Source organism: Aspergillus saccharolyticus (assembly GCF_003184585.1).
Source record: "Aspergillus saccharolyticus JOP 1030-1 unplaced genomic scaffold BP01scaffold_5, whole genome shotgun sequence".
Lineage (NCBI taxonomy): Eukaryota > Fungi > Ascomycota > Eurotiomycetes > Eurotiales > Aspergillaceae > Aspergillus > Aspergillus saccharolyticus.
In genome coordinates, this window is record NW_020290615.1 from 454792 (window position 1) to 473082 (window position 18291).

Sequence of the window (18291 nt, forward strand, 5' to 3'; positions counted from 1 at the left end):
ACTGACATACTAAGAGGCCCACATGATTACGGAGTGGTTCACATTATAGTACTCCGTACAGTTCCAATTTAATGCACTGCCGCTCCTTGGTCTCACCCAAGGATCATTCCTTTCGGCCCGCCGGCTAATCCCGCACTGACGGAGCTTGAGGGGCCTTTTTCGTTTTGGCCATGACCCTGATTGTCATTTATTGAAAATGCACTTTCTCGTGTCTCTCGACCTCGTGCTTTCTGAGGGCGGCAGATCACTGTATTGTACGTGCGTCTATGGCTCTTCACGGCTTAATATTTTCAGCCGAGCGGATGGTACATTCTTGACACACGCACAACCAAGACTGACTAGTAAAGTGGGGGCACTAGCCTAGGCAAGATGTATCTTAGTGAAAAATTTAACTTTGAGACATCATATGTATGTAGTACAGTATTCTTCCCTACTTAAGGTATAGTGGTCCTCGTTATAGTCCTAAACCAGCTGAGCTATATTGTCCGGTAGGCCAGATGTGGAGTCCAAAGTAGCACTTGAGTTGCTTGCAAGATCCAAGACATTCCCAGTTTGTACCTCGCCGGGCTTCCAACTCCCAGAGAATCTCTGCTATCTATTATACTACGTAGATAGCTCTATATCTCTTCTCCCTGTAGGGTAGGTCTTTCTCTTCTTCCTTTTCTTACCTGCATCCCAACGATTCTCTTATCACCGCTACTGATTACCATGCTTCTGAGCCCCTTCCGACCATGTGAGGGCTCTCCAACCTCCCAAGAGGAATACCGGAATGGTAGCTACGTCCCACAGGTGATTGAAACCGTGTTGGGCCGCCAGGTTGTGGCGCCAGACACCCCGTACGTGGCTGTTGCCGGCCCCAGCGCCCTATACTTCATCGACACCCGATTTGATCCGGAACCGGCCCAGCATATCAAGCTACAGATTGAGAAGGCCTCCGTGCCGCAACTAGACGAGTACATCGCCATTGACGAGATTGCGGCCACGGCAGAGGTGAACACCCACTCTGCTTCAAGGCTGTCGACACCCCCAAGAAAGATGGAGAGACGGACGTAACGGGGATTAGGGCACCAAGGCTCTAGTGGTGGGGAGGCAAGGAATGAGCCACCTGACTCACGGCTTCCTATTGTTGTGTTAGTCATTCCAAGCGGTTCACTTGGTAGTTACATGGTTGATTCTCACTACATGAGGCTATCTGGGAGGAACTATCGACACCCCGGCCGAGGCAGTGAGGTGCCTAGTGAATCACAGAAGACCTAGAACTCTGTCACAACAGGCTCAACAGGAAAAAGATAAAGCCAAAGTAAGTATGAAAAATTATAGCAGTGAGAACTAAGTACAGTAAGAACTAAGTAATAGAGTGGCTCAAGAGCCAATCTGCTTCGTCTCAATATTCTTCGTGCCTATCGGAGACGTTGTCTTTTTTCTGGTACATGACCCATCCTGCAACCGGTTGCAGAGAGTCCAATCCTGTTGTCTCCGCGCCACCATTCTTCTTCAGTGGCAGACCACTCGATGTGCCATTCACGCCCATCATTCCCGCAACCATCACCGTCTCATACACCGTTCCATTATCATCCAGACGAACAGGAACCGAGGCATATGCCGGCGGGATATCAGCCGTGTCGATCCAGGGATACCGTACACCGTCGAGCTCACACGAAGCAACATTCCCCTCGGACTGGTCACGAATTCGCCTACCCTGCGGGTCCCAGAAGCAGAACGCCGTGACCCATCCCGAGAGATACGACGGTCCACTGCCGCCACTGTGGCGATCGGCGCACCGACCCCAGAAATGGCGCACCGCGTTCGCCGTGGGCTCGTCAAAGGAGGTCAAGAACCTGGTCAGCACCGGACGGAGCAACTCGGCGAACCGCGTCGGTTCCTGGCCCAGGGCGGGCAGTCGGTCCAGTTTGCCGAGCAACATCTCCCAGTCGCGACGCTCCCCGAGGAGCGTCACGCTGGGTATGCCACACATCAAACAAAACTGATAGGTGAAGTACTTCTGCATGCTCCCCATCATCAGAACCGCAGCCACCACCCGATCGTTAGCAGTGGTGGTGCTAAACTCCGGCATGATCCAAGCGCGAAGGCCCGCGTCCACCACGTGATCTTGAATTGCGGTCGTCATCGCGTGCGCCATCGCGCCAAAGTCGGCCGTGTCCACGCTTCCGGCCGCCGTGACTGTGAGTTCCTTGCGACCCTCGTGGGCGACGAAATGCGCGCGGAGTTCCTCGGCGTTCGCGTTGATGAAGAAGGAGACTTGGCTCAGGATGGTGAACCAGATGTCTTCAGGGCGGAGGGTGAGGTGGTGGTGGTTGGAGTAGGCGCTCGTGAGCGCGTCAACGAACCCATTTTCTGCGTCGGTAACGTGATTGTGCTCCAGGGGGTGGGAGAGGCCGGTTTGTATGATGCGTTGGCTTTGCTTGTATTCTTGAGGGCAGGAACCCTTGAAGAGCGCGTCGTGGCTGACGGCGCCGGTGGACTGCCACTCCCGTGCGCTGTGGTTTGCGGTGCGGATGGTGACCGGCATTTGGCCTGACTGAGAGGTTGACGGCTAAATGTCACAAGTTGTGAGGGAGTGGAGATCCACCGAAGGTGATGGCGTGTGTATGGGTGGAGAGAGGTTGAAGGTGAAATGTTGGTGGAGAAATGTTCAAGAGTGTTGATTACAAATGTAATACTGATGGATTTACTTGCTCAAGGGGGAAAGCTTGATGCCTTGAGAATCATTAAATTGTTAAGGGAAGAAGAAGAACTCCACGAATTCGTGGTGTTTACATATCCCCAGTTCTTTCTGAAATCATGTGATCTCGCTGAAGCGAGGCGTTACACGCACACGCCGACAAAGAGCACAGGGTGGAACTGCGGGGACTGCCTTAGTCGCAGCTTTACTTACTTATTCAATTATATGCTTATTGGAACAGAAGTGTAAGGACTATGTAATCCAAAAATAGAAGTCTACTATAATATCGCGGTTAACTGTTGTATGTGAATTGGGCAGAAATCAGGCTAAGATAGCCTGCGGCAATTTGCTCGAGACCTACGCCCGAACATCGCTGGATTTACTGTGGTCGATCGCTCTACCCCACTATCAATCTTACTGCGGCTCAGGATTTTATTGGCACGTTGCCATATTAAGCACCTTCAAGTATTGATTTTGATTCTGCAACAGCCCCATAGTCGGTGTCAATGCTACCAGTATTTGTTTATTTCTATCCTGGAGATGGATTGGAGATTATATATGTATACAAAACCGCTAACTTCAACGAATGGGCCTATGGCGCAATTGGTAGCGCGTACGACTCCAGATCGTAAGGTTGCCTGATCGAGCCGGGCTGGGCTCATCCATTCTTTTTTGGCTACTTCTCTTTCCTTATGGAAACCAACCACTTCTCTTCATTGCACTTAACTTATGTACAATACTTCATCCGGATGCTTTTCAGCCAGAACATGACCTACTGTTGAAATGACTTAATCGGCGTGGCCTGTTCGACCCACTCGAAGTTGCCCATATTCTTCATCAACCAGACATCCCCGGGCTTATCGGCCATTCTCGGCGTCGAATTGTCGAACAACGAGCCACTCAAGAGGGTGTCTAAATCTCGTCCTCATTCAGCGTCATACTCAGCCCAGTTATTGAGTGGAGAACAACATCTATAGAGTCGGACAACTCGATCGTACAGAAGCTCTTGGTTTCGCGCAGCTCGATTGGTTGGCGACAAGGAACCATCTTGGATTATGCAAACTGCCCAAGGTAAACTCCCTTCTTTTCACTGATCAGTTCTCAACATGCAAGCAAATTGATTGAGTTCTGTCTCTTATGTCGTTAGACACGATGACACGATGCCGGACAGCAAGGAATACAAGTAACCAGAGAACCCACAACACATCACCCCTGCATAACCAGGATGTCTCTCCCGTCTGACGACCCTGAATAAAGATAGGGCTGCCCCGAGATCCGCAGCTCTAAACCACGAACCCGAACAAAAGCACCGGTGATCAGCCACCTCTGAAAGTCAGTTTCAAGGCAACGGATGGGTGAATAGAGCCCTGCCAGGGAAGCTCAATAGAACAGCCGCATCGTCGAGGCCTCCTGTTATCTCTTGCTTGAATACGCTTGTGAAGCTCAAGCAAACATGCAACGACTAGCTGGTCCCGCCTTGGTGTCTACACATGAACCGCGGCAGGCCGGTCAGCCGTTCCTCCCGCCCTAAGCGCCAGATGTGTTTGCCAAAGTAAATTCATTGGTTCGGGATGCACACGCTTGCTTGGGTTTCCAGAGTCACGCCGCTCTTAAAGCGAGGCTAAACGTGCAGATAGGATATATCGCGCCAGGAGCGTTCATACATAAATCAGTCATCGAATGATCTCCATCCTGCATGGTGGCTGTTGAAGCGTCGGGATTAACCTAAATATCTAGCGAGCGGGAGAAAAAAAGCAAACAAGCAGACAAGCAAAGCATTGCACAAAAAACCCCTGCCCATCCGAAGCCTCAAATCCGAAAACGAAGACATATTACCGGGCAAAATGTAGATTTCGCTTGCCTGGGATGCAATACTTCACTAAAACCTCAATTCTTCTTCAGCGGCTACCCATACGCAGAGGGATCGTGAAGATAGCAGAGTTCAGACAGATAGGGAAGAGGTAGCACTACTGAGATTGAATGGGCATAGTGCATAGTTCAGAGTGTCGAACTCAGGGTTGATGAGTCGTCAAGGAAACAGTCGTAGAATTGTTCGAGCTGGGGCCGTTCCAAGTCATACCACAGCACTGCCTCGCGGGGATATCTCCTCTCATACCATTGCTTGAACGCATCTGGCTGCGTCAGGGGCGAAGTTGCCCAGGGCAGAGCCAACAAGGCAAAATACTGGAGCTCAATCGCAATATGGGCAAGCAGGTGCTCCGGAATAACGGCATTGACTTGCGATGGCCAGCAGCAGAACGGGCAGGCTGGCAGCGTCCAATAGTGCTCGTCGAGCATATGCTCCTGCCAGGCCGAACCATCCTCAGCGAGGTCCGAAAAGATTGAATCGTGACAGTCGGGTTCGAGGCAGATATATGGACGAAGGTCGTCTTCGATATGATAGTTCCAGGTTTCAAACAGCCCCGCGAGCCTGGGAGGCTGGCAGTCGAGACAGGCGGGACATGTGAAGCCGTAGGTCGAGGTTTGCTTGGTGACGAGGCCTATCGGGGTATCCTTGAAGCCCCCGTAAAAGTACTCCGCCCCAGGCGGCGCTGGCAGCTCCACGCCATCCTCTTTGAAGGCCGAAAGGTGCTCCAGAGAGTACACTACATGCTCAGCCTGCTTCTGGAAATGCAGAAACCGGTTGCGGCGCTTCATATTCATCGCGATCAAGTGCTTCCGCAGGGCCAAGACCTTCGTCTGCATGTCCGGTGTCTCCGGGGTTCGCACCGCAATCTCCTCCTCGTCCTCAATCACCGGATCCTCGCGACGGGCAAAAAGATGCGCCATGCACTGCAGCTCAAACGCGACATGATCCTGAGGATCAAACAGCCTATCTGCCTCCCGGAACCTCGACTGTCTCACACTGTCCGCGATATCCAATATCTGCTTCCAAGCCTCCTTCGCTAGATCGTGCACCCCGTCCAACAGCTGCTGCATCCTCCAAATGGCCTTTTCGGCCTGAAGCTCCACGAGACCGTAACGCACTGATTCCGTATCATACAGGTTGCGTATCGCTCGCAGCTCCCGCACGCGATTCTGCACCACCGCGAAGTCACTCCCCGGCAGATCACGCGCGAGATCATGTCCCCACCACTGATACCGGCCCCCCATCTGTTTCCAGGCATCCTTGCAGAATTCCTCACAGTGCAAATCTGACAGCTCCATAGACACGCACTCGCTGCCGATATCCCGACACTCCTGCGCGAGTTCCACGGTACTGCACAGCAAGTCAAAGGCTCTAGTTAGCGCGGGGTCGCCGACTACCGCCCGCGCGAAGGGCCACTGCGCGAGCTTTTCGTCAAGGGTCTGACACTCTTCGAGCACTTGCTCAAGGAGCTCAACGGCGCTGGGGCCATCTATGCCCAGAATGAAGTCGTCCTCGAGATCGGAGTCGTCAAGGGCTGTCAATGGGGTTAGGACGCCCAGGCCCCAGAATTCTGCGAGGGTGACGAGGGCTAGGACGCAGGCGTCGTGAAGAGGGGTTTGTGTTGGCATGCTGGAGGGTTGGGTGATGAGCCCGTGGTATTTGCCTTGCTCTCAGTCGTCACGGGTCAAGATTGTTGAGTCCGGGGTTTGTAAAGCTTGTTGACTGCTGTGTTGCTATCGTGTGGGACGTTGGTGCCAAAATGGAAATTACGAGCCATGTGGGCACAGGCAATAAGAGCCGCGTATGCAGGCGCTACGAAGAAAGAGCGAACATCCCAATGCATGCACCCATTGTTCGGAAGAGAAGGGCTGCACCTGCCATCGTCGCTGAATGCCGATGGTACCCCTGCTTTGTGCTCCTTCTGATTCTCCCGTCAACAAAAAGTCGTTCACACAGATGTAGCCATACGTTCTCATCCACCTCCCGCTGCTGCCAGACCTGGCGATATACCTATAATCTGCTGGTTTCGTCCTCCTGCGGACCACCCCAAGCAGTGAACTTCTGGTCAGGCCAAAGCCAAAGATTTGAAGCACATACGGCAAATGACTCAGGTCTCGACCATTCCAAAGGTACCAAGAAAGTTATGGTCTCTCTGAAAAGTGGGAAGTACGGCTGGTTCGGCTTGGTTCCTCCTGATGACGCTGGCTGGAATTAGGGTTGTCGGGGGGGAAGCCCTGCCTTCCGCATCTTGTATCATTGTGGGCTCTGCGCAAAGCTTTAATCAATTGATTTGCATTGCATCACGGCCGTACCGATTAAAGGTTCTTACTGTGCATCTCGGCTTGCCAATTATTCGAACAGACCCCCAGAACATCCAGACCTCTCTACTCAAGCTCAGACACCACCCCCTCCCTTACGCAAGATACTCAAAATACTTCAAAAATTCCCCGTCCCGACCCAGCGCCTCATGAACATCAACCGGAGTCTGCACATACACATCAAAGAAGCGCGGTCCGCCGCGCGAGAAATTCGGCAAAATACTCGCGCAGGCCCCCGGCATAGCCGCATGCACGCGCACCGCCGCAGGAACCACTCCAGCCCCAATGTCATACTTCTCCGCAGTTCCCGAGTACCAGGTATTCATGAACACGTCCATCTCCGCGAAGTCCGCCTTTGGGGCGACAGTCTCCGTCGGCGCGAGAGATGCCATCAGCCCCGTCATGGCAGCGAAAGAGGAGACGTCGATGGTGGGGATGGATTGGCGAATCCGGCTGGCGGCGGTGGCGAGGCTGCAGGCTTCGTCGTCGGCGAGCAAGGCGTGGGCGGGGAGCGGGCCGGCGAGAGTGGCGAGCACGGCGTTGCCAAAATACTGCGGGGAAGTTTGGTGCTCTGGGTCGCGCGTGCGGGCGTCGATGGGATGGACGAAGCGAGTGGGTGCGGTTGATTTCTCGGGGTGGACCTGGAGGCGGGCGCGGGTGATGGCCCTCCAGATGAGGGCGGAGATGCAGTCGTAGGAGGTGATGTAGTCGACCCCGTCGAGATAGTGGGTGCACTGCGTTTTGAGTTGTTGAATGGCGGGTTCGGAGATTCGGTAGATGCTCGCTTGGCAAGGTGGAGGTGGGTTGAGTTGGAACTGGGTCTTCTCGATCACGCTGAAGAAGGGCAATTTGGCGAGTTGGTCTTGGCGGGTGATGGCTGGGTCGGGCGCCGGGGTGTTGAATGCGGTTCTGTTGAGGTCTGGCGTATAGGTGGGCATTTCTTGGCCTTCCAGGTGTGCCCTGGTGCTCTGACAGATGAGAGCGAGGCAGGTGTCAAGGGAGGTCCAGTCCCCAGCCGCATGGTTGAATCTAAGTCCGACAGTGAGGCCCCCCTCTATGAGGCTGATTTGGATGATGCAGGCTGGCTGCTTGCCTTCTGGCTCCTTGGGGAGAAATTTGGTCAGGTCTAGCCTCGGAGAGAACGAGCTGCTGGCGAGGACAGAGAACGGCTCGCACTGTCCGAAGTCGTACCGCTGGACCTTGAGGTCGACTTGGCTCTCCGGGGTCGTCACGCTGCAGAGCTTTCCCGCTTCGTTGAATTGGAGGTCTCCTGCCAGGAAGGGCAATCGGCGGATGGCGTGTCGCACTCCTTCCAGCAATGAGGGAAGTACTTTCTCTGGATCGACGGTGTCTTCAACTTTGTAGAACATGACGATCTTCACGCTCTTGGTGAAGCCCATTTTGTCGATATCCGACAACTCGTAGCTCTTTCCCTCACTCATGGCTGCGGTATTGAGTTTAACTGTCAACAGCCGGAGAAGATATCTTGGAAAATGCGATCTCCAAGTCTGGTAGAAACTGAGGCGGCACTTGAGTGATTGGTGGTGGGTGAAGCGTGTACCGTCAACTTCTTTATCCATCTTGAATCGGGGTCGGGCACCAAGAACGGAATAGCTTCAGTATTCTGGAATAGGCATAGTGCCCGCACTTCTTACCAGATCGGGAGTCCGACTGTCTAACCGGATATGGGTACGATCGGCACCGGCAGACTAGTATATTATACTATATTATACTATATTGTACTATAATCATACTATATAGTACAGTGGTATAGCATCAGTGTCAAACCCTACTCAACACAGGCCGGAGACTGTCATTACGCCCTTAGCCATCATAGTCATGGTATTATCTTCAGGTTGGATGGCCAGCCGATATCTATACTTCAAGTACAGCGTTCCATCTCAGGCTGAACTTCTTCGAACCTGCTCAGAAGCACGGATCTGACTAGAGATTGTAAGGTTGGTATAGATTCACCGGTATCATCGATAAACAGCAGAAAAAGGTCTTGTAGATGCGCATCGCGAAGCTCTTTCTTCTACCTGCAAACTATGAGCTGACTAAGTCCAGTCGCCACCATGCAGTCATCCACCCGAATACGAAACCCTGGTACGCTCATTCGCTACCACTGCAGGATGCCAGGCTCGTGCGGTTAAGCCGCCGCAAACGGACCTGAACAAAGCATCATGATAGAGCAACATGGTGAAGATGGGATGACCTCATCCCGAAGCTTCGTTTCTGTCCAGAGAGACCTCTTCCCGGCGCCAACCCCTACCACTAGCATCATACCAGATGAACCTCAATTATATCGAGGCGTAGTAACGATCCCCAAACGACCCGCAAAGCGGGCATAATATCCTCCAATGGCGCAGTCATCTCCGACCAGCACACAAACCGCAAACCTCTGCATAACCGCCGAAGATGAGCAGTTCGACGAGGAGTTCCTGCAGGGCTGCAGACGGGAAGGCTTCCGGGCCATCTACATCCCTTTCCAGCGCGATCGCAAGAAATACATCGCTGCGCTGGACGCCGTCAAGCATGACTTGCGAGTGAGCGAGGTCTACGCCATCATAGGTGAGCTTCTACAACGACCTCTTCCTCAACCGGCTCCCCAACCCATGCGTCCACTCCTTTCTCGCTCTCTCCAAGCTAACCACCCTCGCAGGCTTCGGCGAGGCAGCCTCCTTCTGCCTCGCCCACTACCTCCGACCCCCCAACACCAACAAGCTCGGTGCATTGATCGCCTACTATCCCACCGAGATCCCCGGTCCGACCAGCCAGTACCCGGCCTCCATGCACGTCCTCGTCCACCTCGCCAACCAGACCGTCAACGTGCACTACCCACCGTCCAAGACCGGCCACAAGGCCACCGTGGTGAAGAAGCAGGTCGGCCCCGGCGTCGGGCTCGGCGACCGTCTGGCGCTGGGGTACCCGGCGTTCTCGTACGTGGGGGCGCTGGCGGGGTTCGCGGAGCACGATCTGGAGGAGTACAGCTCAATGCACGCACAGGTGGCGTGGAGTCGCACGCTGGATGCGCTGCAGCGGGGGTTCCAGCGCGAGGTGGATTTGGAGTCGGTTTGGGACCGGATGCAGGAGGGTGTGTCTTCTCCCACCTCTTTCCATTGCTCAAACACTGACCCTCCCTCAAGCGCGATACTTCTCCACCTCCGCCACCGGCCTCCTCCCCTCCCCGTCCAACCCCGAGACTGACCCTGAGACTGACAATACCACCCCACCCCCCTCCGCCCTCTACACCCCGACCCTGCAAGGCGCAACGGGCCATCGCCCCCTCGAAACCTTCTACCGTGCCAACTTCCACCGCCACAAACCCCCCTCGATGCGGCTGCAGCTCCTCTCCCGCACCATCGGCGCCGACCGCCTCGTGGACGAGGTCCTCGTGACCTTTGTGCACTCCCAACCCATGGACTGGATCCTACCCGGGGTGCCGCCGACGGGCCGCGAGGTGCAGATCGTGGTCGTGAGCATCGCGCGGCTGTGCACGGGCGAGGCCCGCTTGTACTCGGAGCATGTGTACTGGGATCAGGCGAGTGTGCTGCTGCAGGTGGGGTTGCTGGATTCCCGCGTGGTTCCGGGGGGGAGTCCGCGGGTGGAGCGGCTGCCGGTGGTGGCGGGGGAGGCGGCCACCGCGGTGTTGCGGGGGAGAATAAGTGGGAGTGAGGTTTCGGGGGGGACGGGGTCGGATCAAGATTGGATGGATACAGAGAGTGAGCATAAGAGTAAGGGGTCAACGGAGAATGGGTTGTCGTTGGAGGGTCTTACGCTTGAGTCTGGGGAGGGAGAGTGATGTCTCTGCGCCAGAGGATGTATGAACTTTACGTAAAGTCACAAAATTTACGAAAAAGCCAACAAAAGAAACTAATTTCACACAAGAGGTTCGTACTGTACAAAACAAACACCGACAATGCTCCAATTGATCCAATTTCCCCAATATCACCCACTACCAAAGCACACACACACACACACATCTCCCTCACCATTTCAATTCCTAGACAACCACGTTAGCGTCATCTCCCCTCGGGGGCAACAAGGAAGATATGTCAAACTCACAGAAGCTGCAACGTTAAATCCCCATGAATTTTCGCCTTCAACTGCACCTCCACATCCAGATTCAAATCCAACCGCAACCGCAACTGCTCCTCCTTCCCCCCTTTCTCCTGCCCCTGGCCCTGTCCCTGGACCTGCCCGCCCCCCAGCACCCCTCCCAGCGCTTTTCCCGCCGTATCCCCCACCGAGCTCACGGCTTTTCCCGCGGTGTTCTGGACGAGTTGACCCGCCCCCTGCGTCAAATTACCTGGATCTAACCCCCCGAGCGGCCCGAGTTCCTGGTTCCCTCCGCGCTGGTTGCGGCGGCGCTGCTGACGGTAGCTCGAGGCGGTGGAGGGGTCGCGGACGGGGGGGTGGGCTCGACGGCGCGGTTGGCGCTGGGGTTGGGGCTGCGGGGAACTGGAGGCGTCGTCGTCGTCGTTAAAGGAGGAGGCGGGGGGGGACTCGGCTGGGCGGGGATTTTCCTCGGCCATTGCGTCGGGGGTGGACGGGTCGTTTGGTGGTGATGGGTTCGTTTGCTGCTCGGGTTCGTCGGAGTTCTCCGCTGGTGATTGTTCTGTAGGGGGAGGCTGCTCGGTGGGAGGAGGTGGTGGCTCTCCGGATGAGTTCTCCTGCGCAGGTACCGGAGTCTCCGATTCGGGCTGTTTCTCGGTGGCGGTGGAAGAAGAAGGCTCTTCGGCCGAAGCGGGTTTCTCAGCAGGTTTCTCAGCAGAATTCTCAGCAGGGGAATCTTCCGCGGGCGATGTCTTCTTCTCAGTGTCTGTGGCTGTTTTCTCAGCAGGCGCAGCTTCTTCGGCAGGCGGCGGTTTGCGACGCAGCTTTGGCGGTTTACGCTTCACGGATGTAGTATCAGTAGGAGGACGATCCTGAGCGGAATCCGTCATAATCGGCCAAGGCCTCACAGGATCCGCATACACAACAAAAGCTAAGCTATTGTAGTTCCAGCAGATTATACTCTATCCAACCTCGGGGGCGTGGTGCGCAGTAGTACTCCATTTAATCCATCCCCCACGCAGCAGCGGAGATACATTTCCCACGACATTTGCTCGCACCCGCCCCCCGGGGCAAACGAAATGAGGTCACGATGAGGGAATGGCGAGTGAGGTCGAACAACCAGGGGATGGGTCAACCAAGAATGCGATTCTGTGGAACGCGAAATCACAAAGCGATGGTGGAATACGAGGTGGACTTTCCCGTAGGTGTAGGGGTGTGGCTCCAAGGCTGAATTTGCCGTCCTCCTGTGTCTGTTTAGGGCCCGCACGGGTCAGCTGAACGGCCGAAGGGGCGGAGGGAGGCCCGTACGTCATGCACTTGGTGTGTCCCAGTTGTATGTATTCGCCCCTTTGCCCCCCCGACTTTCGGCCGTTGTCGTGGGATATAATCTTGCTATCAAAAGTGGGAGATACTAGTTTGTTTTGACCAGGTTATAGTATCAGAGCATTATTCACGCAGGAGGTGACCAAGTATTCTTTTATCTAATCTATATCGCGCCCCCTCCAACCAAAATGGCTGCAACACCGCCCGAGTCGCCTACAAGCGCCCAAGACAACCAGCGACAACCCCAGACCGCCACGAAATCTCGCCAGAAGCAGCAGCAGCGTGACTTTTTCCAGGATACCGCCGGCGCGGACGAGACCGCCGGTGCCTTGCAGCGACAGCCCCGTCGACGGCGACAACGAGCCCCATCGTCCGCCGAGACCTCAGTTGACGAATCCATCGACCCGCGCGATCAACAGCAGCAACAGCAGCAGCAACAACAGGCCATGACGACGATGCAAGGTGGTGCGCAGGGGTGGTCGCTCGAGCCGGAGGCCGACAAGGAAGACACCGGGCTGAAGCTGAAGCTGGATCTAAATCTGGACATCGAGGTGGAGTTGAAGGCGAAAATCCACGGAGATATCACTTTAGCGTTGCTGTAAGTACCTGCTCCCTCCTGTCTAGTGTTCCTGTGCCGTGCACTACGGGCTACAGGCGGTGATGGTTTCAGAGTCTCTTTTCTGAGTGTTCTGTCGACTAGGACTAATCTCTGACGCTTTCAAAGGTCCTGAACATGGGGAGGGGTTGGGTTTCCATATGCGAAGGGACGGCAAGGGGAATCTCTCATATCCATATCCAGCGTACAGTACATTCAGTTCTGCCTCTGCGACCACCTCATGGGCGAGGACTAGGACCCGCTCTCTTACAGATGACAGCCATGTCATACTCAAGTCGCCTCCCCCTCAATTCCAGTGATGTACATATACACATGATAGCAGGGCCGAATCCAAGGTTCCACAGCGCACATCGCGAGATTGGCAATCTGCATGACGTCTCTCCTTCCCTACGAAGGCTTAGATCTCCCCGTGCCTTGTAGCCTAACCAGGCCCAGAGAAGTAGACTTTCCAAGTCACAATGTACAAGAATCCGATGAACCAGACGCAGCGCAAGCACACAAAGAACAGCTTCGCCCCCGGTGCCTCAGCACAACGGTGCACAAATCGTGTCCGTGGCAATCGATTCGCTGCGAACCCCGTATCCCATGGCTCGGAAAGTATATCGCTGCGAAATTTGTGCCATGGGTACATGCCGCGCTAGTGCTGGCCCGGCCGTGGATGAAGTCGATGCTTGCGGTCCGGAGTATTCAACCTCGTATTTCGATCGTGTCCAACAAGCGACGTGACGTATCCATGATGGTGAGTCGGGTTGTCTTGTGATAGTAATGGGTAGAGCAACAACTTGTATAAATCTGTGCGCAGGTGCCAGGGAGGACGTATAGTGATTGGGTCCGTAGGATTTGATCACTTGAGAATCCATCGCATCCACACAGATTATCCTCAGCCTGCACTCTGCCTACGGAACGGGCAATATAAACCCTCATGGAAGTGAAAAAGGCCGCCGCGCATCCGGGGACGCCGGGCAAGCCCCAGCGCAAGGCCCAGAAACTGGCCTCCCGGGGCTCTCGCCCCGCGGAGAAAGCCGCAAAGCCCACTGGCAAGCAAGATCCGAACCTGGAGGAAGTCAGTCCCCACGCAATGGAGGAGCAGTCCCCGAGGCCGCAGGAACAGAGACAAACCACCGGGCCAGGGGCGGGTGGCACCGAGGCCACCGGCTCGGCGACTTCTTCGCCGCGTTCATCCATGAGCAAGACGGCGGCCGATCGACTGGGGCGCTTCGCCAAGGGGGTCAAATCGGCGGGGAATGGGTCTCCAGCGAAGGCGGCGGACCGAGCCCGCCAGAAAGTGGGCAAAGGCGCGCAGCCAGCCCAGGAGCCGGCGCCCGCGCAAGAAGCGGTCTCGAAGTCCGAGTCGGATGAGATGCAGAGTAGCGCCTTCAGCCTGGCGAGTCTCGAAGGGCTGCGTGTCGATGAAGGGGGGGTGGTCAAGAGTCCGGCAGGACAGCCGATCGGGGAGGTGGTAGAGGGAGACCCGGATGACCTCGTCGGCCAGAACGTCGGGAAGGATGGCGAGATCTTGGATGAAGAGGGTGATCTTATTGGACGGGTCCAGCTCCTCGAGAAGGAGGCTGAAGCAAAATCCGGCGACACTCAGGATGCGGGAACCTCGGAGCAGGGCGAAAGTCTCCCGGATATGCCGACCGACGAGGAGGGGGGCGCGGACGAGCAAAGGGACCAAGAGCCAGTTTCGGACGAGATCAAAATGCAAGAAGCTCCTGACCTCCAAGCGGCCGATGATCAATCCCTTGAAGAACCACCGGCGAGTGAAGCGAGCCAACCCTTGTCCGAGCAACCGAAAAGCGAGGGAGAAGAGGCCGCTGAGGAAGGCGAGGGTCAAATCCCAGAGTTAGGGCAAGCCCCGGGTGAAGAGGCAGAAGAGAAAGAGAAGGAAGGCGCGGAAGAAGGGGAGGAAGAGGAAGAAGGAAAAGAAGAGGGTGAGAAAGAAGAAGTGATGGAAGAAGAGAAAGCAGAAGTAGGAGAGGGGGAAGAGAAAGCAGAAGTAGGAGAGGGGGAAGAGAAAGCAGAAGTAGGAGAGGGAGAAGAGAAAGCAGAAGCAGAAGAGGGAGAAGAGAAAGCAGAAGCAGAAGAGGGAGAAGCGTTGGGCGAGGAAAAAGCGGGAGAAGCAGAAGAAGGAGAAGGAGAGGCCGAAGATCAAGAAGCCCCGGTAATCCCCGATGTTTCCACCCTGGAAGGACTCACCTGCACGAAGTTCGGTGGGATCGTGGATGCCAAAGGAGCCTTGGTCGGGGAGTTGATCGAGGGCGATGCAAAGAAAATCTTCCGGGGAAAATACCAGCTCGACGACAAAGGCCAGTTCTGGGACCAGCGCGGGAACGTGATTGGCAAAGCACAGCCTCTCCCCGTGGAAGAAGATGAGCTGGGCCCCTTCGCCGATCTGGGGGATCTAGTGGTGGGCGAAGATGGATATGTGGTGAATGAGGAAGGCCGACGTGTCGGGCAGGTGGTTGAGGGGGATGCGAAGAAACTCATCGGCCGCGCAGTCGACGAAGATGGCGATATCCTGGACCGCCGAGGCAATCGACTGGGCCGGGCAGAGCCCTACGAGGAGCCAGAGCCGGAACCAGAAGAGCCAGAAGAAGAGGAGGAAGGAGAGGACTTGTCCATCTTGGCCGGCAAGACGGTGAACAAGCTTGGGAACATAGTCGACGAGGCCGGAGTGGTATATGGAAGGCTGGTCGCTGGCAATCCGCGCAAGTTGGCGGGCAAGTCGGTGGACGAACAGGGCCAGGTTTGGGATTCTTCCGGCCGCGTCGTCGGTCAGGCAGAGCTTCTCCCCGCCGCTGAGAGAGAGCGGCCGGAGGGGCCCTTCTCTGGTCTCGAAGGTTTGGTGGTGGGCAAAGACGGGCTGGTGCTTGATGTGAACGGCGACACTGTTGGCCGCTTAGTGGAAGGTGACCCTCAACGCCTCCGGGGGCGAGCTGTCGATGAGGATGGTGAAGTCCTGGACAAGGCAGGGAATGCCATCGGCAAGGCTGAACCCTGGACCCCAGAGGAACCCACCCGCGATATCAGTCCGATGGCGGGCCGAAAAGTCAACCGGGATGGCGAGGTGCGAGATGAAGATGGTAATGTGATCGGCAAACTGACCCAAGGGGAACTCTCCAACCTGATCGGTCGCACTGTCGATGAGAACGGATATGTCGTCGACAATGAGGGCAACAAAATCGGCGAATGCACGCTTTTGGAGAACCTCCCCCCTGAGCCCGAACCTGAATCGGAGCCAGAGCCAGAGCTGTCGCCCGAAGAACGTGAGAAGCAGGAGCGCGAGCAGAAGCAGAGAGAATTGGCCAAAAAGATGGCTTCCATCATACAACAGACGCTGGACTCGGTGGAGCCCTTGTGCAAGCAGATTACGCAGGTATGTGCAGATCGATCTCCAGGCCATTTGCTTAAGTATAGCTCGATGACTGACGAGACCTGGCTGGGTGGGTAGCATATTGAGCGCGCCAATAGCACTCCCAAGGAGGAGCTCGATGAAGAGCAGCTGGTGAAACAAGTCAAGCCCTTAATCGAAGAGGCCGGCAACGGCCTGCAGGAGTGCAAAGGGGCTTTGCGGGCCCTGGATCCGGACGGCCAGGTTGCTGCTGCCGCGAAAGCCCGCAGTGCCTCTCAGGAAGCCAGCCCGGAGGAGTATCATCTCGCCGAGCTGCTCAAGGAGCTGACGCGGGTGGTGGGCGAAACTATTGAAAAGGGAAAGGCGTTGATTGCCGACATGCCTCACGCGAAGAAGAAGATCAACCCGTTGTGGGCGCTGCTGTCGGAGCCCTTGGTCCAGATCATCGCCGCGGTAGGTCTCCTCCTGAGTGGCGTCCTCGGTCTGGTCACCAAACTACTGGATGGACTCGGGTTGGGGGGACTCCTACGTGGTTTACTGGGTGGCTTAGGCGTGGACAAGCTGCTGGAAGGGCTAGGCTTGGGGACGGTGACGGAGAGCTTAGGGCTTGGTGGTAAGAAGAAGTGACTGCTGGGTCAGAGGTCGAAGAATGAGATTGTCCTGTTGGCTTCAGGCACTATCCGTTTTCTTGTCGTTCATCTGCTTCTCCTGCTTCTGTGTTTTTTGTATTTTACCAGTGATATGTTTGCATCCATCTCGAGCACCTGAATCCATGATTTAGCAAGTTAATTCTTTCGGTGATCCTGATACGTCGTAGTGGACTCGTTGTAAAACTCCCAGCACTCAACAACAATAACCCAAGAGAGAGATTTTGATAACACGACTTGTTCGCGTCAACGGTTGTCTACATTCTTACCCGGGCAAATTGGTGGACGTGAGAGCAGCGAGGGTCGAGGAGGTTCCATGTTGATCCCTGGTTGGTGGTCCAACAGCGACCATATAAGCATACAGAATAGATGCATGGAGTGATGTGGCTGCCTACTATAGAATTCAGCTCCATTCACTGAGTAGGCGTGTCAGAGACAGATCCAACTCATGTGCCATCGCTTCATCTGGATGTGTTCAGCGCTCGGGTGTCTATGGATATCTATCACTACTATGCATGATCTTGGCTACTTGGAGATCAAGCCCTTATCGATAAATTGTGCAGTTCTTGTGGAAGACGAGACTCGGGTAAGAGAGGAATGATGCTGTAGTCAAGAAGTCACACACGGGCTCATAGTGGGTGATTCCATTGGCCCGACGTGATGATGTTCTTACTTAGGTATCTAATTTACAGTAGCTAGTCAACTACATCTCCCTAGCCTTCTCCGCAAGTTGATGGCATCGGCTATCTCAGTGCTTGCGGGGGGGTAAGAGGGGCTAGTGCTTCGCTTACAGAAACAGAGCTTGAATTCATCGCCGACTGCCAACACCCCTCTTCCCACGTGGTGACCATGAGCACGATGCCTGCAGCATAGTTGGATCTTCATCCCTGTTCTTAATGCTACACTCATCAAGGGACCCTTCGTCAAATCCCCAGAGTCCACCAGAATAGCCGACGAAGAGGCGATCCAATCGGATCCGTGCACTATACTTACTATACGACCCTTGATCACGGACATGGTTGATGTATAAAAAGCCCAGCGGACAGCGCGTACAGTGACATGTTGCGTAGTACCAGGAGTCTGAGAGATCACGTTAGCTATGGATACTAAGCTCAAGTCATTGGTGTTCTCCATGGCAATGGCCACTGCGGTCGAGGCCGGTGCTATTCACCTTCGAGTGACTCCCATGCTGCCGAATTGGTTCCAAACCTCACCTGATCTCTATCTTGGTTGGTGCCAATCTCCTCTCCCTCCATAAGAATCATCCAATCCACTGACATCCATGCCATTGATCAGGTACTGTCGCCACTGGTGCTGCGCCGTTTCTGGCGGAAATCAATCCAGCACCAGTCGGTAACGCGACCTATGTTCCCAATGCGCCGCTGGAGACCTCGGAGCCCATCCAGGGTGCTAAGGGGAGGAA

General features: G+C 55.3%; 8 protein-coding genes and 1 non-coding gene across 9 annotated transcripts; 5 read left to right on the forward strand and 4 right to left on the reverse strand.

Annotated features, from left to right (window-relative positions):
* Positions 1-708: 708 nt before the first annotated feature.
* BP01DRAFT_380025 (uncharacterized protein) lies at positions 709-1053 on the forward strand (the record flags this gene model as incomplete). The annotated part of the gene is made up of 1 exon (XM_025577198.1): positions 709-1053. One exon carries the CDS (start codon positions 709-711, stop codon positions 1051-1053), a length of 345 nt encoding a protein of 114 aa, XP_025434091.1.
* Positions 1054-1309: 256 nt separating this feature from the next.
* On the reverse strand, positions 1310-2719 carry BP01DRAFT_313181 (DUF4419 domain-containing protein). Its single transcript, XM_025572499.1, has one exon. The coding sequence runs from the start codon at positions 2528-2530 to the stop codon at positions 1385-1387; it is 1146 nt and encodes a 381-aa protein (XP_025434092.1). The 5' UTR covers positions 2531-2719; the 3' UTR covers positions 1310-1384.
* Positions 2720-3271: 552 nt separating this feature from the next.
* Positions 3272-3344, forward strand: BP01DRAFT_t58. Its single transcript has one exon. It is a non-coding gene; the product is annotated as a tRNA-Trp (tRNA).
* A 1337-nt stretch (positions 3345-4681) lies between these two features.
* BP01DRAFT_380027 (uncharacterized protein) lies at positions 4682-6181 on the reverse strand (the record flags this gene model as incomplete). Its single annotated transcript, XM_025577199.1, has 1 exon — positions 4682-6181. One exon carries the CDS (start codon positions 6179-6181, stop codon positions 4682-4684), a length of 1500 nt encoding a protein of 499 aa, XP_025434093.1.
* A 392-nt stretch (positions 6182-6573) lies between these two features.
* On the reverse strand, positions 6574-8412 carry BP01DRAFT_176387 (uncharacterized protein). The gene has a single exon (XM_025570830.1). The coding sequence runs from the start codon at positions 8311-8313 to the stop codon at positions 6967-6969; it is 1347 nt and encodes a 448-aa protein (XP_025434094.1). The 5' UTR covers positions 8314-8412; the 3' UTR covers positions 6574-6966.
* Positions 8413-9249: 837 nt separating this feature from the next.
* BP01DRAFT_266581 (uncharacterized protein) lies at positions 9250-10523 on the forward strand (the record flags this gene model as incomplete). The annotated part of the gene is made up of 3 exons (XM_025571351.1): positions 9250-9442; positions 9534-9965; positions 10018-10523. Coding segments are annotated over 3 exons (1131 nt in total), but the record flags the coding sequence as incomplete, so codon positions are not given.
* Positions 10524-10793: 270 nt separating this feature from the next.
* On the reverse strand, positions 10794-11817 carry BP01DRAFT_407624 (uncharacterized protein; the record flags this gene model as incomplete). The annotated part of the gene is made up of 2 exons (XM_025578800.1): positions 10794-10874; positions 10937-11817. The coding sequence occupies 2 exons, from the start codon at positions 11815-11817 to the stop codon at positions 10868-10870; spliced, it is 888 nt and encodes a 295-aa protein (XP_025434096.1). The 3' UTR covers positions 10794-10867.
* A 549-nt stretch (positions 11818-12366) lies between these two features.
* BP01DRAFT_389410 (uncharacterized protein) lies at positions 12367-12993 on the forward strand. Its single transcript, XM_025577919.1, has 2 exons — positions 12367-12848; positions 12975-12993. The coding sequence occupies exons 1-2, from the start codon at positions 12439-12441 to the stop codon at positions 12979-12981; spliced, it is 417 nt and encodes a 138-aa protein (XP_025434097.1). The 5' UTR covers positions 12367-12438; the 3' UTR covers positions 12982-12993.
* A 1056-nt stretch (positions 12994-14049) lies between these two features.
* On the forward strand, positions 14050-16848 carry BP01DRAFT_407628 (DUF3659 domain-containing protein; the record flags this gene model as incomplete). Its single annotated transcript, XM_025578801.1, has 3 exons — positions 14050-14892; positions 14929-16245; positions 16321-16848. 3 exons carry the CDS (start codon positions 14050-14052, stop codon positions 16846-16848), a joined length of 2688 nt encoding a protein of 895 aa, XP_025434098.1.
* Between the last annotated feature and the right edge of the window lie 1443 nt (positions 16849-18291).